At 40.9% G+C, this 19,336-nt stretch overlaps 2 protein-coding genes across 2 annotated transcripts; both read right to left on the bottom strand.

Moving 5' to 3' along the window:
- Positions 1–387: 387 nt before the first annotated feature.
- Positions 388–11,844, bottom strand: inpp5d (inositol polyphosphate-5-phosphatase D). The gene is made up of 27 exons (XM_044044818.1): positions 11,479–11,844; positions 11,004–11,067; positions 9,710–9,845; positions 9,484–9,628; positions 9,194–9,334; positions 9,016–9,103; positions 8,827–8,904; positions 8,669–8,746; positions 8,464–8,587; positions 7,665–7,771; positions 6,607–6,709; positions 6,328–6,524; positions 6,133–6,250; positions 5,599–5,695; positions 5,371–5,509; positions 4,534–4,642; positions 4,356–4,444; positions 3,874–3,955; positions 3,148–3,237; positions 2,936–3,046; positions 2,755–2,834; positions 2,575–2,662; positions 2,021–2,167; positions 1,870–1,933; positions 1,583–1,783; positions 614–1,065; positions 388–520 (listed from the first exon to the last, which is right to left on the bottom strand). Exons 1-27 carry the CDS (start codon positions 11,616–11,618, stop codon positions 480–482), a joined length of 3,309 nt encoding a protein of 1,102 aa, XP_043900753.1. The 5' UTR covers positions 11,619–11,844; the 3' UTR covers positions 388–479.
- A 1,697-nt stretch (positions 11,845–13,541) lies between these two features.
- gpr17 (G protein-coupled receptor 17) lies at positions 13,542–17,587 on the bottom strand. The gene is made up of 2 exons (XM_044043504.1): positions 17,444–17,587; positions 13,542–15,471 (listed from the first exon to the last, which is right to left on the bottom strand). Exon 2 carries the CDS (start codon positions 15,460–15,462, stop codon positions 14,443–14,445), a length of 1,020 nt encoding a protein of 339 aa, XP_043899439.1. The 5' UTR covers positions 15,463–15,471; positions 17,444–17,587; the 3' UTR covers positions 13,542–14,442.
- Positions 17,588–19,336: the final 1,749 nt, after the last annotated feature.

The raw sequence follows: 19,336 nt of genomic DNA, 5'->3' as shown, positions 1-19,336 counted from the left end.
CAAGATAATACTGTTCAGTAAACAAACCTTAGCTAATATATAGTGTAAATCTCCACATGAAATGTAACAGAATTGTTATATTGAGAGCAGAGTAACTCAGTTTAGTCCTATGTCATAACACAAGCTCAGCAGATACTAAGTCTGAGTTTAAAGGAATAATTCCACACTTTGAGAAGAAAGCTTTTCACCATCTTGCTAAGACTTAAAGGAATACTTCACCGATTGGCATTTAGCGTTGTATTACTAGAATAGAGGTAGTATTTTTGAAAAATTGTGCTTCTCCTGAGTTGAGAAATATCTTCATTCTTTTTTTTGTTATGTGACCACCGGTGACACTTGCTCCTGTTAGCGTAACTGTTAGCAAAGATGGCAGACACAATTTTTCAAAAATACTACCTCTATTCTAGTAATACAACGCTAAATGCAAATCGGTGATGTATTCCTTTACATGAGGAGATAGAAACAGCTGTGGACTGGTCTCACTTCACAGAACGGCCCGTCTTGGAAACATCCGGATGTACTAAAGAAAGACAAAAAAAGAAAAGAAAAAAGAGTCGACGTCATTATTTGTTTTAAATCTGCCTGGAACAATGAGACAAAGAGTTTTCCTCACCATCTTTGTGAGGCTGGGACTGGCCAGGTCTTGTTGGAGGTCTGAGTTTGTTGGGGAGTTCGGAGTTTTCTCTGTAGTCTCTGGGTTTAGAGGGTTGAGGATCCGGCATGCCTGGTCGAAACTTAGCCGGTAAAGGAGGCCGGCTGACTCCTATCCCAGACTCTGAGCGCGAGGGCACCACTGGTTTCTTGTGAGCTGAAGGATGTGACGTGCCAGGGATCGGAAGCTGAGGTTTGTTCTCAGAGCAGGTGAAGGAGCGGTTGCGTGGGGTGGGCACCGGAGGGCGCTCAGCGTCTCCATCTGTTGCTGGTCTGGTGGATGTAAACTGGGGGTCTGGGGGTGTGAGGTGGTCTTTCTGTTGGAAGTCTTGTTCCTTTCCCCTACCATGGGATTTTCCCATTGCACCATAAAGCGGATTGTCAAACATTCCTGACGCTTTTTCATCCTCGTTCCTGTGAGACAAAGGAGGAGCATGTTAGCACAGATTCACTTCCACTTTCCTCTGCAACCTCTGCTCGTTGGGACTGCTGAGTCAGCGATTCACAACTATTGTGTTTCTCTTGTTTTTGGTTTCGATATCTTCATCAAAATGTTCCGCTACCCGTTTCTACAACGCTTTAAGCCACACTGATGTGACATATGGAATCAAACGAAGAAAATATAGGTAATCGTGTCAGATGATCACAATTTAAAATTCTGCACCGTTTGAAATCTCTCCAAATTAAAAACAGAAACTCTCAGCATTCACCTTTATGTCAAAAATGCAAGAACTTGGTGGGTTCCTTTACTCACTGTATCTGGTCTTATCTAAAATTCAAGAGAAAACTCAATAAAAATCTTTAGTTTGAGGTTGAGAACCTTCGAACCTTCATGGACAGTCATTGGATGTACACAGCGTTTTACAGATTTGTTTTCTTGATTGAGTCTTGATGAAACGGCAGCTGATGTCAGCAAACACTAGACACTCACGTGGGACTAGGTTTTCCTGTGGGACTGCGTATGCTTGCATCAAAACCACCTTTCTTGGAGTCTTTGCCGCATTGCCCAGTGACAGCAAGAGTCTTTGGTGGCATACTGTAACTCCAGCCTCTATCTACTACATTCCCACTTTTGTAAGACACTCCCATGTAATTGGGGTTAGAAAAATCCTGCGCTTGGGCGCTGGAGCTCCTGTTGACAAGCACGACAGAAAGTGTCACAGCAGGGAATCGAGCCTGAGACATTCTCATGTAACCACGAGTGTACAAATGTCTCACCTGTTGTAGTCGCCGCCTTTACACTTTGATGTGGCGGGGTCATCCCTTTCAATTTGAATGAAATCTGAAATCAGAGTACAATAAGAATCCGTGGACTGAAGTTGAATGCGCTGAATTCATTTCCTGTCGGGGGTTGATTTCCCTGACTCACCGTAAAGCTTCTCGGTGCATTTGCCCTCAGAGGTTTTCAGCTGGATGCCACCTGTCAAGACTCCTGTCTTCTCTCCGTGGTGAGTCAGTGTGACCTGAAACTCTGTGTAGCAGAACTGGGCAGCTCGCAGCGCGACACAGCCCTCACCTGGGAAATAACACACCAATAACCACACCTTTAAGGCATTGTTCAGGGGTTTTGTTTTGAAGTGTGGTTGTACAAGACACTGGGAACCAGAGAGGGACATGGAGGGTGGCATGGAAGGAAAACTCATTTTAGCCACATAAAAAAAGGCTCACCACATAAAATCTATTCCTGCATAAATCTATTATATCTTTAGAATAATGCTCTTCACTTCACATGTTCCTCACATCACCCCAGGAGGAAACTGAACATCTGTGTTAAAACCACTCAATCTTCTGCATCAACATCCATACAGAAAATCAGGGATTTTACATCACAGCACATAGAGCTTCGGACTCTGTGTCAGTGTCTCATACAACCACATTTCAAAAAAGTGCATTTTATCCATGAACTGCTTGTATTTTCATCACCATATGACTCATCACTGTCTGTTGACTTCACACAGATGAGGATGTGCTGGTCCAGAAGGTACTCGGGGTCAGAGATGATGGGGGTCAGCTTGAAAAAAAACATGGGGGATGATGAGTGAGTGACGCCACAAGGAGGTAAATCCAAATTCAATTCCAAAAAAAGCTGCCTCTGCTCTTTACCACCACTTGGTTGCCAAAGCGAACTTTGATGGACCCATTGGCGTGCTCTGTGTTCTCGCCCTCGGAAGTCTTTGCAGATTCTGTGGGTGCAGATTGAAAATGTGTGTTATTTTTTATTTTAAAGCAAAAGAAAATAAATGGAGAGAATGAGATGTGATCAACGAAAATAAAATAAAATTACTCTCCAAGCAGCTGGAATGATATTCGATGAAGAACTTCGTCTTTGATTTTGTCAACAATGTGGCCACACAGTTCATGATTTGTATCCCGCCTTCAGGTGCACTGTCTGGATCTGAAAATAATAAATAATAAAATAAAATACACAACTGTATGTATATGTGAAAGGTACGGGATTGTGTGTGTGTGTGTGTGTGTGTGTGTGTGTGACCATACCTTGCTTGGAGACAAATTGTGAAGTTACACCAACTTCAAATGAGGCAAATACAGGTGAGTGGTCACTCGTCATGATGTCATTTGTGCAACCTGCAAATTCCAGGCAATTGAAAAAAATTGTAATTTAAAACATTCCTGAACGTGTAAGTTTGATAAATTATGGGAATTCACAAATTTAATTTGGTCTCAAATGAAAATTTCTTTGATTTTTTAGTTAATGGAATTTCTTTTCAATAAAATTTTAACATTTTCAAATAAATAAGTAAAAAAATACAAAAAATACACTTTTTACATAAATAAAATGTAAGACAAGACAATATACTTTAAATTAAGACACTAAATCACATGGGAAAATGCTCTCTCATTAGTTTGCAAGAGGTATTGAAAAATAAATAAAAAGCTAAATAGTGTTCAGCAGATTCACAGTTCAAAGTGTAAAATGTAATATAATAAGTTTAATAAGCCATGTTAAAAATGAGAACAAAGAAAAATGATAAATCAATTAAACTAAAATAGAATTGCGATAGGAAGAGATACAATTCTGTAAGGAGTAAAACTAAATAAAATGATCATAAATAAATCTAAATTCAATCAAAAGCCACACTAAAGCAGTTCCAGACAAATGAAATTTGAAACATTTGAACACAGTCTCAGTTTTTTTATTTTTAGCAAATATCAAATACATACAAAAAGAAATAAAGTGTCCTGTAAAGCAGACGGACTCACCGTATGCTTGGCACACAACATGAACCAGAGGATATGACTTCCGCAGAACACGGTCACACCATGAGGGTAAGTTATATTTTGTCTGTTAATGAGACATAAATACAGAATGTCACTTCCTGACACGATGATGTACATATTAGATTGACATTTGTGATAAAAGCTGCTTCATTAAATGTGAAATGCTGGTCATGTAACGTATGAGAGGTGGTGTCTGCTGATGTGGATCAAGTCCAGAGAGATCGAATCTCTGACATCTCTTTTTGTCTTAAAGGGAAAAAACGTTGGAATTGGATGTGCGTGAGCTAGATCGTACATTTTCAACCAGCCATGGCGTCGTTTCACGTTGACCTTTTGACCTTTCTGTGTTAAATCTAATGCATGTTCAGGGTCAATTGAGATTTACGTTCCGTTTTAGTTGCTTTGACTGTTGCAGCACCCGAGGGCATGATGGGAAAAAGACGTCTGACTCAGTGAGAGCTTACCCCTGTGGCCTTGGCTTTAGTGTAGGCATATCTCTCCCGTGTATCTCTTTCAAAACGATAGGTGGGTGCAAAAGTGATTTCCTCCTCATCTACAATCAAATAGAAGTTTGTTTTAATTGATACATGTTGAGAATGTCCAGCTCTCTGAGGACTTTTTCTAAGTGTGGGCACAGCTCACCAAAATGCAGAAAGACCTTTCCGTCATTCCTCTCGGTGCTGAGCTGGTCTTTACAGAGGAGTTCCTGGTACTGCTGCTGTTTGATCTTTGTCACAATGTACTCAGCTTCCTGTGAAGGGAAACAGTGACTTTTTGTGCCTTAAAGTGTTAGTGGCTGAAGTCAGGTGCCTGACAACCAGCAGCACTGCTGCTTCACTGGTTTCTGAGGTGAATACCATGGCAAGACGTAAACAAAGAGCACACACAGATCAGCTGGTATCTGAAAATGTGCACATTATTATTAATGTTATATATGTTTGCTGCAAACTCTGGAGCTGAACTCATCAATAATAAATAATAATTAGGGAGATTGAATTTAATTAATTAAAATGATAAATGAATGAGTCAAGGAACAGTAGGCATAATATTGGTGGCATTAATGATTATTAATCCCTGTGGTGGAATAGGGTCACATATAAACATATATGTGCAAGATTTCTGGAAAATGATAATAATTATTATAAATATATGACTTTTTTGTCATATTTGTTGCTTTTCATTACTACAGAATGAACCTTTTATATTTATATCATAAAGTGTGGGTCTTCACTGCGAAGGCTTTAAACACCTTTCGAGTTTCAATGATATCTGAAGGCTACGGTAGTTTCTCCTCTCCTTTGAGTCTGGTCGTCACGACAGAGAGCTTTAGTCCCATAACGTTATCTTTTCTCATTCTTAAATAAGTCTTAAAAACCTGTCAAAAATCAACGATGCTTCAAGTGATCTTGCCTACTGCAGCTTTAACATGGTTATGAGAATAACATTCCTATAGAATAACGGGCATTCATTGTGACTCACTTTAGATGGAAACTCAACACGGTAGTTCAAATCGCCGAGCCAAAATAGGTGAGTGAACCGATGGTTGATGTCGAACGGATTCAGCTTCTTGTCTCCCAGATTCAGGAATCTCAGGATGTTGGTGTAGTTTTGATTGCGTCTGCAAATACAGTAAAAAAAACAGTGTGTTTTCAGGGGCTGACGATTTGTTTGAATGAACCGCGGTGCTCTGTGTGATCTGCAGATGACCTGAGTTTCTTCTCGGTTCCGGAGGTCAGGTGACTGTTGACGAAGCCAAACGACGTGCGGTTGAACATGAAGGACACGCCCACTGCGCCCTTGTTTCCTGTGAAATCAGTGAAAACTGTCATTAAAACTGAATACTGTGGGCGAGGAAACATTAAAGTTTATTTTCATTTCCGTAGACTGGTATAAGTAATTAATGTTGATAGTTGATTGAACAAGTCCTCCTACTCCTTTCTGGACAGCAACTGTGATTTTTAGATAAGAATTCATATTGTTTTATTGTTATTGTTTTATTAACATGTTTGAAATAAAACAAGGAAAAACCTTATGTGACTGTGCTTGAACCTGTTAACAAAAAATAAATGAAATAATACAACCCTCCTTTAACCAATGTCTCACTGGAGTCTAAGGAATAAATGTCTCTGAGGTCTGAAGAAGACACTGTTGTGGAGCTCTAATCTCTAATCTCTAATCTCTCTCTCGCACCCTTCTAGAAGTTTTTACAGGAAGTGCGTGTGGAGAAGTGGAACATGTTACCCAGCGTGTTGGCGATGCCCGTCTTCACGCTGTCAGAGAAAATGTGGGAGATTCTGTTTTCGTGCTCAGGCTTGGCAAGGACCACAATCCGAATGTTCCACAGAGTGTGAGTCGCCACCTGGATGTCAGGACACGTATGCTATGAACACAGCTCTGCACCTGCATGCTCTGATGCTTGTTCACCGTCGCACTCACTTGTTTGAAGCTGATGTTTGTGATGTTCCTCAGGGCTCCCTTCACGGTGTCTGCCCACTCCCTCTCACCCAAAGGATCCTCCTGAGTCCCAATCACGTAAATATCATGTGGAATGTGATCGGCGGTGTCGTCTCGCGTCTTCCCCTGGCCCTTGCACTGAAACCACGTGTTCATTTTGTGGGGAGGACTGGCGTTTCCTGCAGTTCATGGACAAATCTTTGACTATAATGTTTCTTTATGTGTCAAAATATTAAACATTAAAGATGTTGACAACTTTACCCATGTTCCAGGTGCCAACAAATACTGAGATCATGTCAGGTTCAGGCTTTTCAGAGTATTTGTTCTTCATTTGCTGAAGTAGTTGGCAAAAACCCTCCCTTTTCTGGTTTAAAAAAAAGATTACTGATTACAAACACTACAAAATCACTGCTACCTTATGAATTACACGTGACTGAAACGTGTATTGTTTCTCATGTTTTGTGTTATTGGCCTCTGAATGAACCCACTATATAAAACATAACGCTTGTCACATTCTACAACAATCAGAATTTAGGAACTAAATCAAAATGTAATGATATTTGTTTGTTAGATGTCACTTAAACCTAAGACCTAGAGTGTCATTTCTTATCTTTGTAACTTTTTATTTTTTGAAATGTTGTCACTATTGCACTGTATTGTTCTTTTTTAATCTTATTTTCTTATATATTTTTTTTATTCTTATTCTTATTTTTATTCTATTCTCTTTTTTCACAACTGAGCTGTGGTGAATGTGTGTTTCCCCCCTGGGGGAGGAATAAAGTCAATTCAATTCAATTCAATTCAATTCAATAAATGAATAGGTAATTTCTTGGATGATAGTATATGGAAGAAATGAGAGCTGTTAAAAAGTGAAAAATAGAGTCAGCCTCCCTCACATTGAGCTTAAGGCCATTATTTTTGCCATTTTGAAAAAGATTCCCGAACCACCCATAATAACTCAAACCGCTGTAGTTCATATGCCAGGCCTGTAAGTGGCGCTGTAACGCTATACCAAAAACAGAGAAGAAGATGCTCCACAATGTAATCAAAGTGGAGTCACACCAAATATGTTCATACATGGATGATAATAACATTTTAGCTCTCTCCTTTCATATTTATTTATTATTTAAGTGTTTAAATGTTCGTTTTTAAACATTATTTAATGTTAAATTGGGTAAGCACAAGATGGCAGCACCTGTATCTCCAGACTGGACTAACATCGCCCATCATTATGCATTCCTAATGTATATTTTAGCTAAATACTTGATTCTTGGGCCTTTAGATTAATAGTAGCTGGCAAACTGTCGGATGTTCTTTACCTTCGTGTCGTCGAAGACAAAGTCTTTCTTCAAAACCTTCTCTTTCTCCGTCTCCAGCATGATGACAAGCTTGGCATGCATCGTCTGAGATTTCACCAGCTGCAGAACTGAAAAATAATCACAGCTTTTACAATTTACAACACGGCAAACATATTAGCAGCACTCACAATTACAATTAACATGCTAATGTTTAGCAGATTAAATCTTTACAATGTACACGACTGCTTTAGCATGTTAGCTCGCTTAGACTGATGTTAACTCAATGTTGAGCTTAAAATATGTGTTTTTATTTTGAGGTTAATCTGCTCACTTCATGTTGTACATTTTAAAAGTACTTAAGTATTTACTTGTTTAATTCAAGTATTCAGTACCACCACACTTAGTGCTTCACTTTAAATACAAAAATGCAAATGAATACTTGGCCAATTTCTTTTAAATTATTTTACTGCCCTCTAAGTTTAAAGAAGTGACAGTGGTTTGGTGTAAATTACGCATAATAAATGCATAATAACTGTAATTAATGCAATTTATACTGTTATATTTGTCAGTAATAATAATAGTCAAGCACCCCCTAAAATCTAATTCAGCTCAGGGCCCCATAAAGGCACTGTTACAGTAAGGTATAATTATGGTAGAATTATTGTACAAATCTAATAATTGATCAGAGGATCACACTTAAGAATCAAAGGATTACTAATACAGGCTAAATGTTTACAATAGTAAATGATAATGTAATAGCAATACCAAGTGATATTATACATTATATTATAAGTAGTGAGGTTATATAACAACTCTTTACTTTTATTGTGCACAAAGTATTTATCTTCAGGGCCATCCTTTGACTTTTTGAAGTAGAGCTTCCCACTTTCGACGTCCACTTTCAGGAACATCTTTGTGGAAATACCAAGAGATTCTTGTTTGACCTGAGTGTGAAAGAGGAAATGGGTCAAACAAACATTTAATGTCATATCATTTAATTTTCCTAACATCCCTGTAGACGACACCTCGAATGTGACAGCCGGGATGAGGGATTTCCTGTGACCTCCTTCAAATCCAACCATCTCAAACACAGAACCTTTAGTCTGAAAAGAGAAGTAAAGAGCAGGTTTGTCATTTTAACATCATCTGCTGACATTTCCAACAATGAGCCGTGATAAATTACCTTATCTTCTATTGAGTAGAGCAGTTTTGTCAGTCGCTCGAGCCTAAAGGACACAGACTGACCTGAATCTGCAGAAATCTGCAGAAACAGGGAAAGTAATACATTATGATTAGGATTAGGATTGTTTTGTTGTTGTTGTTGTTGTTGTTGTGTGTTGATTCTTATACAAAGAAATATACTTCCAATTACTTTTGGATATTGGCCAAACCCCGGGGAGAGCTGTTGGTCCAACGCTTTATGGACGACCTCCAGAGTTGGTAGAACATTTGAAATTTCACTGCCTCACAGAAAAGATCAGAGTTAAAGTCATATACATTATTTTCAGCACTGTGCATTATAGTCTTCGTGTTGCGTCTGGTAACTCCACCTGTTGAGAGTCTTGCAGATTGACATTATGAGCTTCTTAAGTCCAGGGAGGTTGGGGTTACCGTTCTGTAGTTGTTCAACATCCAAGCAGATTGAATTCATGAAGTATTCTTGGATGGCCATTTGATGCTCCTCGGATATTCTGGAAGTTTGTAACACGGGGGCAAAATGAAAGCAACGCTGTCTCGTATTTCACTTACCAACCAAACACATCACTGATCAAAATCGCGGGAATCACTGAATTAAGCGTATTGGTTGTAGATTTCAGCTGTCGCAAATATAGAGACATACGTGGACAGGTCCATATGCTGCAGTCTCATCAGGTAAGTGTCTGACAAAGATTTGCAGAACTGTTCAGGAGACTTGTAGTCAGCGTCTTTGGAATCAGTGGGTGGGAAGTTCCTGGGTGGAAGCTGTGGTGGAAGACTGTTGGATTCTGTAGTGCAAAGACATAAAGCATGTTTTATGACAAGGAGATGTTCTGCTTTATATTACTGGTGGAGTGAAGGTGTCTGACCTTGTTCCTCATCTACCTCCTCCTCCCTCTGGACAGAGAACTGCAAATGCGTGACCAGGCCCATGTTGGGACTGTAATAGGCCTCCACCAGCTCAGTCAGCATCGTGAAGAACCTGATAGGAACTCCCTCAGATGCCTGAGGAGCAGATCACAGCAGGGACATGTTTTTATGACGTCCCTTTAGGTATGGAGGAAGGTTTAATGTGACCCTAAAATGGCACGTTCCAATTGTTTTAGAGAGAGCTTACTTCCTGTCTACCACAATGTTTCATTCATGCCATCAGATGAGATCCTGAAGCGGCAATGCTGTGTTTGTCTTTTGTTTTCCTCAAAATCATATATCACTCCCCTAATGTGCTCAGCAAAACTTTATATAATATTGTTTTTGCCATTTTTCACCCAAATGTTGAGATCATAAAATCCTCTTTTGGATGCACAAATGTATATACAGCACATGTATATATATATATGCCTCGTCTTTTTCTATCTCACACCATTCACATTACTTCACAATTGCCAAAAGCAATTCCTATTACATAGTTAGAGTATGTAGTAAATGCAACTGGATTTCCTGAGTCCCTATAATGTCTACGTGAACTCTTCTCTCGACTTTATATTTTCCATTAGATCAGTGAAAAGTGGTTAGAAAAAAGACCTTTTACTTTCACTTTTCACCCCCGCGATAAATTTAATTTCTTGCTGATGAAATTGAGTGGACATCTGTCTGTCACAGACTCAAGCTATGCTCACTTCCTCCAGGTAGATTTCGTTTCTATATACAGTTCATTTCATGCCTAATTATAGCAACGGTTAAAAAAGATATCGAGCCAGAAAGCACATCTCTGTGCAAGTTTATATAATTCTTAAAACACATTCGCCGCAGCAGTTTCTTAGTTCCTGTGTTCTCCACACAAATCATATTAAAGCATAATGCAAATATTGAAGTCAATTTATTTGACCAAATGTCAGTGTAGCTGCACAGCTCAGATCTTTTGGAGTTGCCCACGGTAAACATGTATTGTAAATGTTTTCATACTTCAAAAAATTGTAGGTGAAGATCAATAACTGCCAACACAAGAATCATACTGCTACCATTGCAAAAGAATGTTTTGCATATGCCTACAAATACAGGCTGCACCTGCAGAACCAATAAAAACTGCATGTGCTAGTGTTTATATTTTAATATTCAAAGGGGAAACAACCTTTTACCTTCAGATTAATATAACCACAATAACAACTCAAATAACTTTAGACCAAATTAACCTCACTGTTATATTATATTATATTAACCCACCTGGACAGAGAGCTTCCTGTCCTCATTGGGCAGGATCCTGTATGTGTACACACAGTTCTGGTATCTGTGGTTGAAAAATGCAAATGTGTGTCAGAGGAAAATGGCATGACCGTGGGAATAAATAAAAACACACTCACACAAAAACAGAACGCGACGGCTGGTGCATTCACTGTGTTTATCACACATCTTTGCACAGCATTTTTAATTGAGTCTGGCAACTCAATATGTTTGCTTTGCAGGAAATGAGTGCAAAAACATCACACACTGTAATTCAGTGTAAACTTTTAATAATTAGTTTTGACATAATTGATGACATTTATGCAGGAGTTGCCTGATCTGAAATATAAATACAGTACTTTTTATTTAAATTGGCTGACACTGACACGGCTTCTGTTGCTCACCATATGGAATCATTATTCGCTCTGTGAAAGTGCAGCACATAAACGGTCGGTAGAAATAATTCATGTGTACTTACAAAACACAGAGGGCATACGCTCCCTGTATGGACTCGCTGTCCCGGATAAGGAAGCTCCCATCTCTTGCCGCTTTGGACAGAAGATACTCAGCTTTGGATCGAATTATATTGCCATGGTACCAAGGCTGATAACTCTGCATCCTGTTCCTCACCCCAGAATCAGAGTGTGGGAGTTTTGCACCTGCCCCAGTCAAACTATTCTCCGGCAAAACCAAGTAAACTCAGCTTTTGTCTCTTGCTGCTTTCATCATTTCATGCTGCGTAACGACTTAGTCCTTTCTTTCACTTGTTCATCCACTTGTGTCAGAGAGCTGTAAAAGGAAGCGGCCACAAGCTCTGCTCTGAACTTCCTCATTTGAGAAGTGAAGAGAGGGCGGCCCTGGTCCAACCACTCTGCTGTGCAAGCTTGACAAGAAATATAGTGAGAGAAAACGTAGACTTGTGCATGCTGAGGAGAAATCTGTATCACAGTAAACACACCGAGCTCTTAAGTTCATTTGCACCTGTTTGTTCTGTTAAACATCCAGTAAAGTGATGTGAAAAGAGTTCAGACAAAAGAAGTGGAAAGGGGAAGTGACAAAAAAAACAAAAAAACAGAGGAAAATTGAATAATTCTTACTTGTTTTTGTCAAATGTTTTACTGTCACTAAAGTCGCAGTATAAAACATTTCTCAACTGGCTTCCACTTCCATTTGTCAAAGCTTTAAATCATCTCCCTTTTGTCCTGGAATACAATAAATAAACCAAGCGCTCATATTCACAAAGGCTCACGTCGGTTCATCTAATATGAATCTATGAATCAGGGGAGTTATGGGGTTTTCTGTAGTATTCACACGTTCAGGAAATACAAGTTTAGAATGACTTGCCATGTTCATGTGATGGACAGGAAGTCTTGCAGAAATATGAGGAGGGAAATGAGCCACTTGCAAACGACAACAGGGGGTCACGTGACGCAAAACGAGAACTACACGTCGGATGAGTCACTGTGGCCTCAGAGGTTTCTGTCCCTGCACTTGAAACGGGGTTCAAGTGTCACACATGTACTGTACGTCGGCACATGCTCTTCTGCACAGAGGATGTGAAATCAGAACTTTTCCTTTCAAGACATGACAGCTGAAACACGTCGACATGCTTTCGTGGTGGAAAAGAAAGGAATCAAGTGTGAGTCACTTGTTGTAGCCTTTGTCAGATGTGATATTTAATCTGTGGAGGTTTTACAAATATAATAATAATAATAATAATAATAATAATAATGATAAAAAAAACAATAATTAACAACTTGTAAAGACACTTTAAACAGCATGCAAACCATAGCTTTCTGTCTCAAACATTATTTTTGCAGATAGTGATTACAAAATATTACTCACAGTGAAGTAAGAATGAATAGTTTATCATACACGTCACAGTAGAACATGGGCAGAACAATAAATGGATATCAAAAGAGAGTTAGGGAGCTGGATAATGAGGAAAATATTGTATGAACAATCAAGATTGGTAACAGTACAGTAATGGAAAATATATATATACATGCATTTGTTTGTCAGTTTGCAGTTTGCAGTAGAAACATTAGCTTTTTGTTCACATTCAGGTAGTTAGTCGAAGGTCTAATGGAGTTTTTTCATGATACAGTTCGAGCACGACTTGGCTCAACTCGACTCTACTCGGTTTGGGTATCTGGTTTTCCATTACGTCATAGCACGGCTGTGCAAAACTACACTGAGTTTTCCACTACAAAAATAGTACCTACTCAACATGGGCGGAGTCATGACTGCACAGCTGCATGACACTGCCGTGACTTTGTTTTACACAAGCGAGTGACGAGTGACTTGTAAAGCAGTTGTTCTCAGTGTAACTGCATCACTAGAATCAGTTCATTAAACATATTTGTTCAGTAACTTCCTCCGTGACTGGAGCACAGACTCCGTCTGACACAATCACTGGACTGAAAGACAGCGGCGGGGTTTGTGATGCCGCTCGCAATTAGCAGTGCTGTCGCCAAAAACACCACACGCCTCTGTTAAATATGGAGATTTTTGACATATTTCCCTGGTAATTGTTGGAGATTAAACCACATTTTTAGGATTGTTAAGTCTTTTCAATATAAATATATATCAAATCAATATGATTTGCTGGTGCTTTCACTGCCATTTGAAAAGCTTGGCGTTTCTCAACTTCCTGTTCTTGGCACAGCTTTGCAAAGAGTCTCCAGCTCTGAGGCTGCGTGTGGAGGAAACTGTGTTTATGTGTTATGTAAATGTTGTTGACGTTAGCTTTTAGCTCAGAAACTAAATTAGTTTGCTACAGTACACGATACAAATATGTAGTAAAGGTTATCTATGTACAGTACATTTGTCAGATATTATGAGTAGTCGTGTAAAATGCTTTGGTCAAGTTCTTAGACCAAGGACAAAAACTCACAGGCTTAAGAAAATCACATGTCATATTTTGACATTTTTGTGATGTTTATGATGAATTTTAATGGCCCACTGGCCTTGTTCACATCAGGCAGGTTAACATGCTTTAGCAGAAAGAGCTGCAGATTATACCGATGACATTGATGGAGACTCTGTTTAGTTATGTTAGTCAGAAAAGTGACTTTCACTTTCATTTGATTATTTACACTTGTGCTTTCTGTCAAAGTATCTAACAGTAAAAAGGGCCCATAAAAAAATATACTTCTTGTTTTAACTCCCAAAAATCATCTTACGGCGACATCTTGTCTTTTGTGCCTCAAAATCTATAACATGGGACTTTTAAATATGTAGGAGTTCATTTGAGTGAGGAATGAAAAGTTTTATAGGGTGGACATTGACAGTTTTGGGATAAGATATTTACTGTGGCTTATTAACCACATGGAAGAAAAAGTCCCTGCCTTTTGTTTGGCAAAAGCAACAGTCAGACTAACTTTGGTTGTGATGTAGAAGCTTTCAGTCCACACAGTGCTTTAGTTGGATTCTGAATGCATCAGAACTCTGACTTGGCAGTTATGGAGCTCTCGTGTGTTCCTTTCAACTCTCCACTGGTGGCTCCTGAGAGTCCTGCCTTATTTTTGCAAAACATCTGTCTTAGAGTCTCGCGGAACTTCTTGGCCCCGAACATGTAGACCAACGGGTCCATAGCACCGTTCAGACACGTGAGGAAGGAGGTGAGGCGGTTGGCCAGGCTCAGGCCTCGCCGCGTCTGACAGGACGAGTCCGGGTGGTTGTACCCGAGGATGAAGGTGGCTCTGCTCACATGATAAGGCAGGAAACACACCACATAGATGAGTATGACCACACTGATGGTCCGCAGGGCCCTCAGTTTGACGGCCGGCTCTAACCTGGAGCCCCGATGCAGGCTGCGGATGATGAGCATGTAGCAGGAGAGGATGGCGAGGAAAGGCGGAGTGAAGGCCACAGCCAGTGAGATCAGAGCATTACGCGACGCTTTCTCTCTGTAGAGCTGCAGACACACGGTCACACCGTCCACCTCTGCAGTCTGGTGGGTGACCAGCAAAGGCGCCATGGAGACAGTGACTAGGGCCCAGAGACAGAAGCTGATGATATGAGCATAGCGGGCACGACGAACCTTCAGCGACCTCACGGCATGAACCACAGCCAGGTAACGGTCTGCTGCCACGCACGCCAGAAAGTACAGGCTGGCGTACATGTTGACGTAAAACAAGAAGCCAACGACTCTGCAGGGAACCTCACCAAAGGGCCAGTGGCCTCCGGTGAGATGGTACGTGGCCCTCAGTGGGAGGATGACCACGTACGACAGGTCTGCCACAGCAAGATGCATCAAGAACGCATTCGCCGGGGAAGACGTGCCGCGCTGATGACAGAAGATCCACAGAGCCAGGCTGTTGCCGTTCAACGCCAGGAAGAAAACCAGGATGTAGAAACATCCAAATAAAGTGTTCTCAGCTGTGGTCTCCACTGCTGCACAGGTCTCCGACTGATTGGACAACAGGGACAGGGACAGCTCCATGGTAGTGGACTCCATTGGGGTTGGCTGTGAAGACAAAAAAAATATGTTTAAAATATGTTTCCTACAAGAACAGGTTTTTTTTTAGGAAGAACATCTCAGAACAACAGCCTTGTTTTCAGTGTTAGTATTCTGACAGCAGACTACCTCAGTGACAGGAAACTGCCCAACCCTTCACCCCTTCAACCCCCAGCCCAACACACACACACACACACACACACACACACACACAGACAGACTTAGTCACGGTGCCTGCAAGGCAACAATAGTTGTCAGTCTCCCTCCTTAATGAGGACATGCCCTTTGAGCATGTAAATATCAAAGTCTGACCGCGATCTTACTGATCTCACCGACTGATTAGTCAGAATTAAAACCTGAATTCGGATTTGTCGTGTCTCGGGGGCAACGATGCTGTCCTGTAACGTTGACACCATCTCAATAAAGTTGTCTAACTATGCACAAGTTACAGCAACAAACTTCAACATAAAAACACAAATCTTGACCCGACTTCACCGATCTGAGCATCCACTCAAAAATATTCTGCTTTCGAGTTTTTTTCTATTATCAAATATGCAAGAAGAAATAGGAAATGTGTGTGTCCACGTCTCAGATTTGGTTTAAACTCGCTATTAAAAATATTTCTACCACTACAAATCTTTTTTTTTATTACTCAAGCTGTGACGTTATCACAAAGAAAATATCAGTGACCCTTGATCTCATAACATTTCAGTTTCAGGTTGAATTTGTAATAGGATAAGATTACTTCATGCTGGCTGCAGCCACATAATAAACACAGATCATTTCAAATTGAATTTGTTTAACATCTACTTTGAGAGGAACACACGGCCTAAGCCCTCCACAAGACTTCTTCTTTGAACCAAGTTTTAGGATGAAACCAAATACTTGTGTGACAGTGCGATATTTCAAAGGTCTGGGCCTGAAATGAATCAAAATCATCTCCAGTGTTCGACTCAGGAATGCACATTCTCCAATTTTCCAAAGACACACCTCAAAACTGATCAACAGTTGACCCGCCAAGCTTGAACTCGCCACTCCTTATGTTTTGTGTCGATCCGCTCGAGCTGAACATCATCACAGACACGACAGCGCCTCAAATGACCGAATATCAGCGCAAGCCTTTCTCTCACTTTGGTATTTGTGAAAGATCCAAGAATAATACAAAAACATCTGTGTGATAACATCCTACACATGTAGGGAGGGTCTTAAACAAGCTCAGCAGATAGAACACCAAACTGAGAAATGTCATTAGGCACATTAGGAACTGGTCAGATGGAGCAGCATGGTTCTTTTCAGTGTGTGTGTGTGTGTGTGCTGTGGATTCTGTGAGACCCACAGCAAGTGGCATTTCCCAGCTCAGGCTCAGACTCGGCGACTATTCAAGTCCTCGCAAAGAAAAGGGACTGCAGTCGCCGTCAGGAGCAGCTCCACTGAATGGAAGCACTTCCATAAATACAGATCTGAGGGTGATAATCCCACAGAGAGACAATCCCGACATGTGCATCTGTCACACGTGGAAAGTGTTGTGAGAGAATGAGAGGAGTGTTCTGGTTCTGGTCCACTGCAGAGGTCATGTGTCAAACCTGCAACAGCTGGAGTTGTTGCTATTATTCAAACCAGTACAGCACATAACACGATGTATAGGATTTAGAACTAAAATCCACTTCTTCCAGAAAACCAGACCTCTGCTTCTGCACAGAATATAATATTTTCTTAATTGCAATCGTGTTAATTGGTCTCTATAAAATGCTTTTAATTGCACAAATAAAATGAATGTAGAAAATCAAATAAGAGATTCATTTGCATTCAGCAAAACCTGAGATTTACGTCATAAAAGTGACTCGTTGTGAACAAAAAAACATTAGTGTATCTTCAGTGAAACATTTAAAGTGATAAAAGATGAAACTTTGACTAAAGTTTTTCAAAATGAAATAAATCTCCATTGTTTTCCTGATGTACGAGGAGCAAATGAAAGACTCACCCAGGAGCTCCTGATGACTTGAGACGGAAGAGAGGGTTCGTTGCTTGAGGAGCAGGAATCAGCGCAGAAATAGTTGCACAGCAGTTGTGTGTGGAAGCTGAGAGTTTGCCTGTGGAGCAGAGCTGCAGAACTGAGGCTGCTCCACAAAGAATGCTGTCCTATAACCTCCTTTTCACTCCCTCAAGATGCTCTTGGGAATCAGACTGTAGCCCTTATTGTGTCTCAACAAATTTGATAACAGAAAGGGAGTCCTGATGAGAGCCTTTCGTTTGAACCTTGACCCCACCCTTTCTCTCCCCATACCCCTCTCCTCAGAGAGCCACTTGTGAGCTGCCACAATAGCCTGAGTCAGAATAAGCTGCACATTTTAGCCGCAGGGAGGAGAATGGCGTGCCTCAGTCGCAGAGAGACGCTGGGTATGACACCATGGAAACCAGGCCTCGCGGTGCAGCAAGTGCCTTTACCATGAACTCCAGCAGCAGCAGCAGCACACCACGCCCGCCACAGATAGACAGATAGTGGATGGACTGTGGTTTATGACTAAAGTCTCAGAGATTATCTTTTGTGGACGGTCTGTTAAGTTCTAAAGAGGGCCCCTTGCCCTATGGGAGTGCAAGGGAAAAACAGGACAGGGGGGTTGGGGGGGGGCGGTTGTAGCTTGGAGGAAACAGAGACCCTTGTTGGTCTCTTGCCTCCTGGGGGCATCCTGAATTGGAATGCCCAAAATAATCACTCACATAGCCATCAGACAGATGTGGAGAGAAGACCCACTGAGAGACGGGATAATATTTCTTTCATACAAGGATTCCACAGCTGTGTGTCGCATACATGGCCGCATTCTATTCTTTGTATCGTCGATATGCAAATGGTATTCTGTAGACTTGAATGAAGCCACTATCTGTGCAGGGCCACGGAGACGCTTTGACATCAATACCCCGTTAATCTACTGCCAAGTGCTAATTGGGGCAGCCCCACTTTTGTTCAGTGTCTCAGCGCTGTCTGTTGTGCGTCTTGTAACCCTGAAGCAAAAACATTGCCTTGTGTAAGTGGTGGCCGCCACCGTAAATGTCTCATTCTTTGACAACAGTCAGTGTTTTCCGTCCGCTGCTCAAAGACCAACAGAGAAGAAGACGCCAACAACGGGCAGTTAAACGCACGGACAGACGTCCGCTGAGAAAATGTTGACAATGTTCCCAGAAGAATACACAATCACAACAATCACTGTGTGTTTGAGCAATGAAGGGGTTTTTTTATATAAAAATGGGCTGATTTAAAGCCGGAGTGTGTCGTTTTTGTTAGTTTGTTGTTGTTGTTGTTATTATTTTGCTTCTGTATGGAGTGACTGTACACAGTGACGCTGTTGCCTCACAGTAAGAAGGTTGCTGGTTCATGTCCTGGTCCTGGTCCGTTTGCATGTTCATCCTAACCCAGATAGGATTTCAAAGTGTCCGCTCCAGATCTGACCACTTGCAATATTTAATGTGTAAAGTTGATGAGGAAGTTCAGATTTCAGATCTGCTTACAGTCTGCAGTCTAAACAAGGCGTGATCAGATCAATGAGGACGGATGTTATTACCAGGTCTAATTATACGCTGTGTCCTATTAGACCCCGGGTTGAGGGAGCATTTGTGTGTATACAGCAGCAGAGCAGGGGCAGGCGGGGACAAGGTCATGTCATCACTGATTGACCGTGTTTTATTCAGTAGAATTCACTTGTGTAACTTTTCACAAGCACTTCTTTGTGTTTCCAGTTTCACACAAATCACTTCCTGTGTGAAGAGTGGGAATGTTGCCGGGTGACATGAGACCTAAATAACGCCGTAGAGAGACGCAGTACGAGGTGATAGACTTAATCAACATTGTGTGAACTCATTTTGACATTTGGTTTGAATG

This window comes from Solea senegalensis, linkage group LG14 (genome assembly GCF_019176455.1).
Source record: "Solea senegalensis isolate Sse05_10M linkage group LG14, IFAPA_SoseM_1, whole genome shotgun sequence".
NCBI lineage: Eukaryota > Metazoa > Chordata > Actinopteri > Pleuronectiformes > Soleidae > Solea > Solea senegalensis.
The sequence above is the reverse complement of the archived record's forward strand: the minus strand, read 5'-3'. Positions and strand labels throughout refer to the sequence as shown.

Bases quoted from the DNA above. Each gene is read 5' to 3' on its own strand.
- inpp5d (XM_044044818.1), bottom strand. From the start codon at position 11,618: ATGCAGAGTTATCAGCCTTGGTACCATGGCAATATAATTCGATCCAAA. The intron at 6,251-6,327 runs GTGAGTGCGACG...CCTGACATCCAG, and splicing joins CAAACATCAGCTTCAAACAA to GTGGCGACTCACACTCTGTG. The intron at 5,510-5,598 runs GTCATCTGCAGA...CTGTATTTGCAG, and splicing joins GGAACCGAGAAGAAACTCAG to ACGCAATCAAAACTACACCA.
- gpr17 (XM_044043504.1), bottom strand. From the start codon at position 15,462: ATGGAGTCCACTACCATGGAGCTGTCCCTGTCCCTGTTGTCCAATCAG.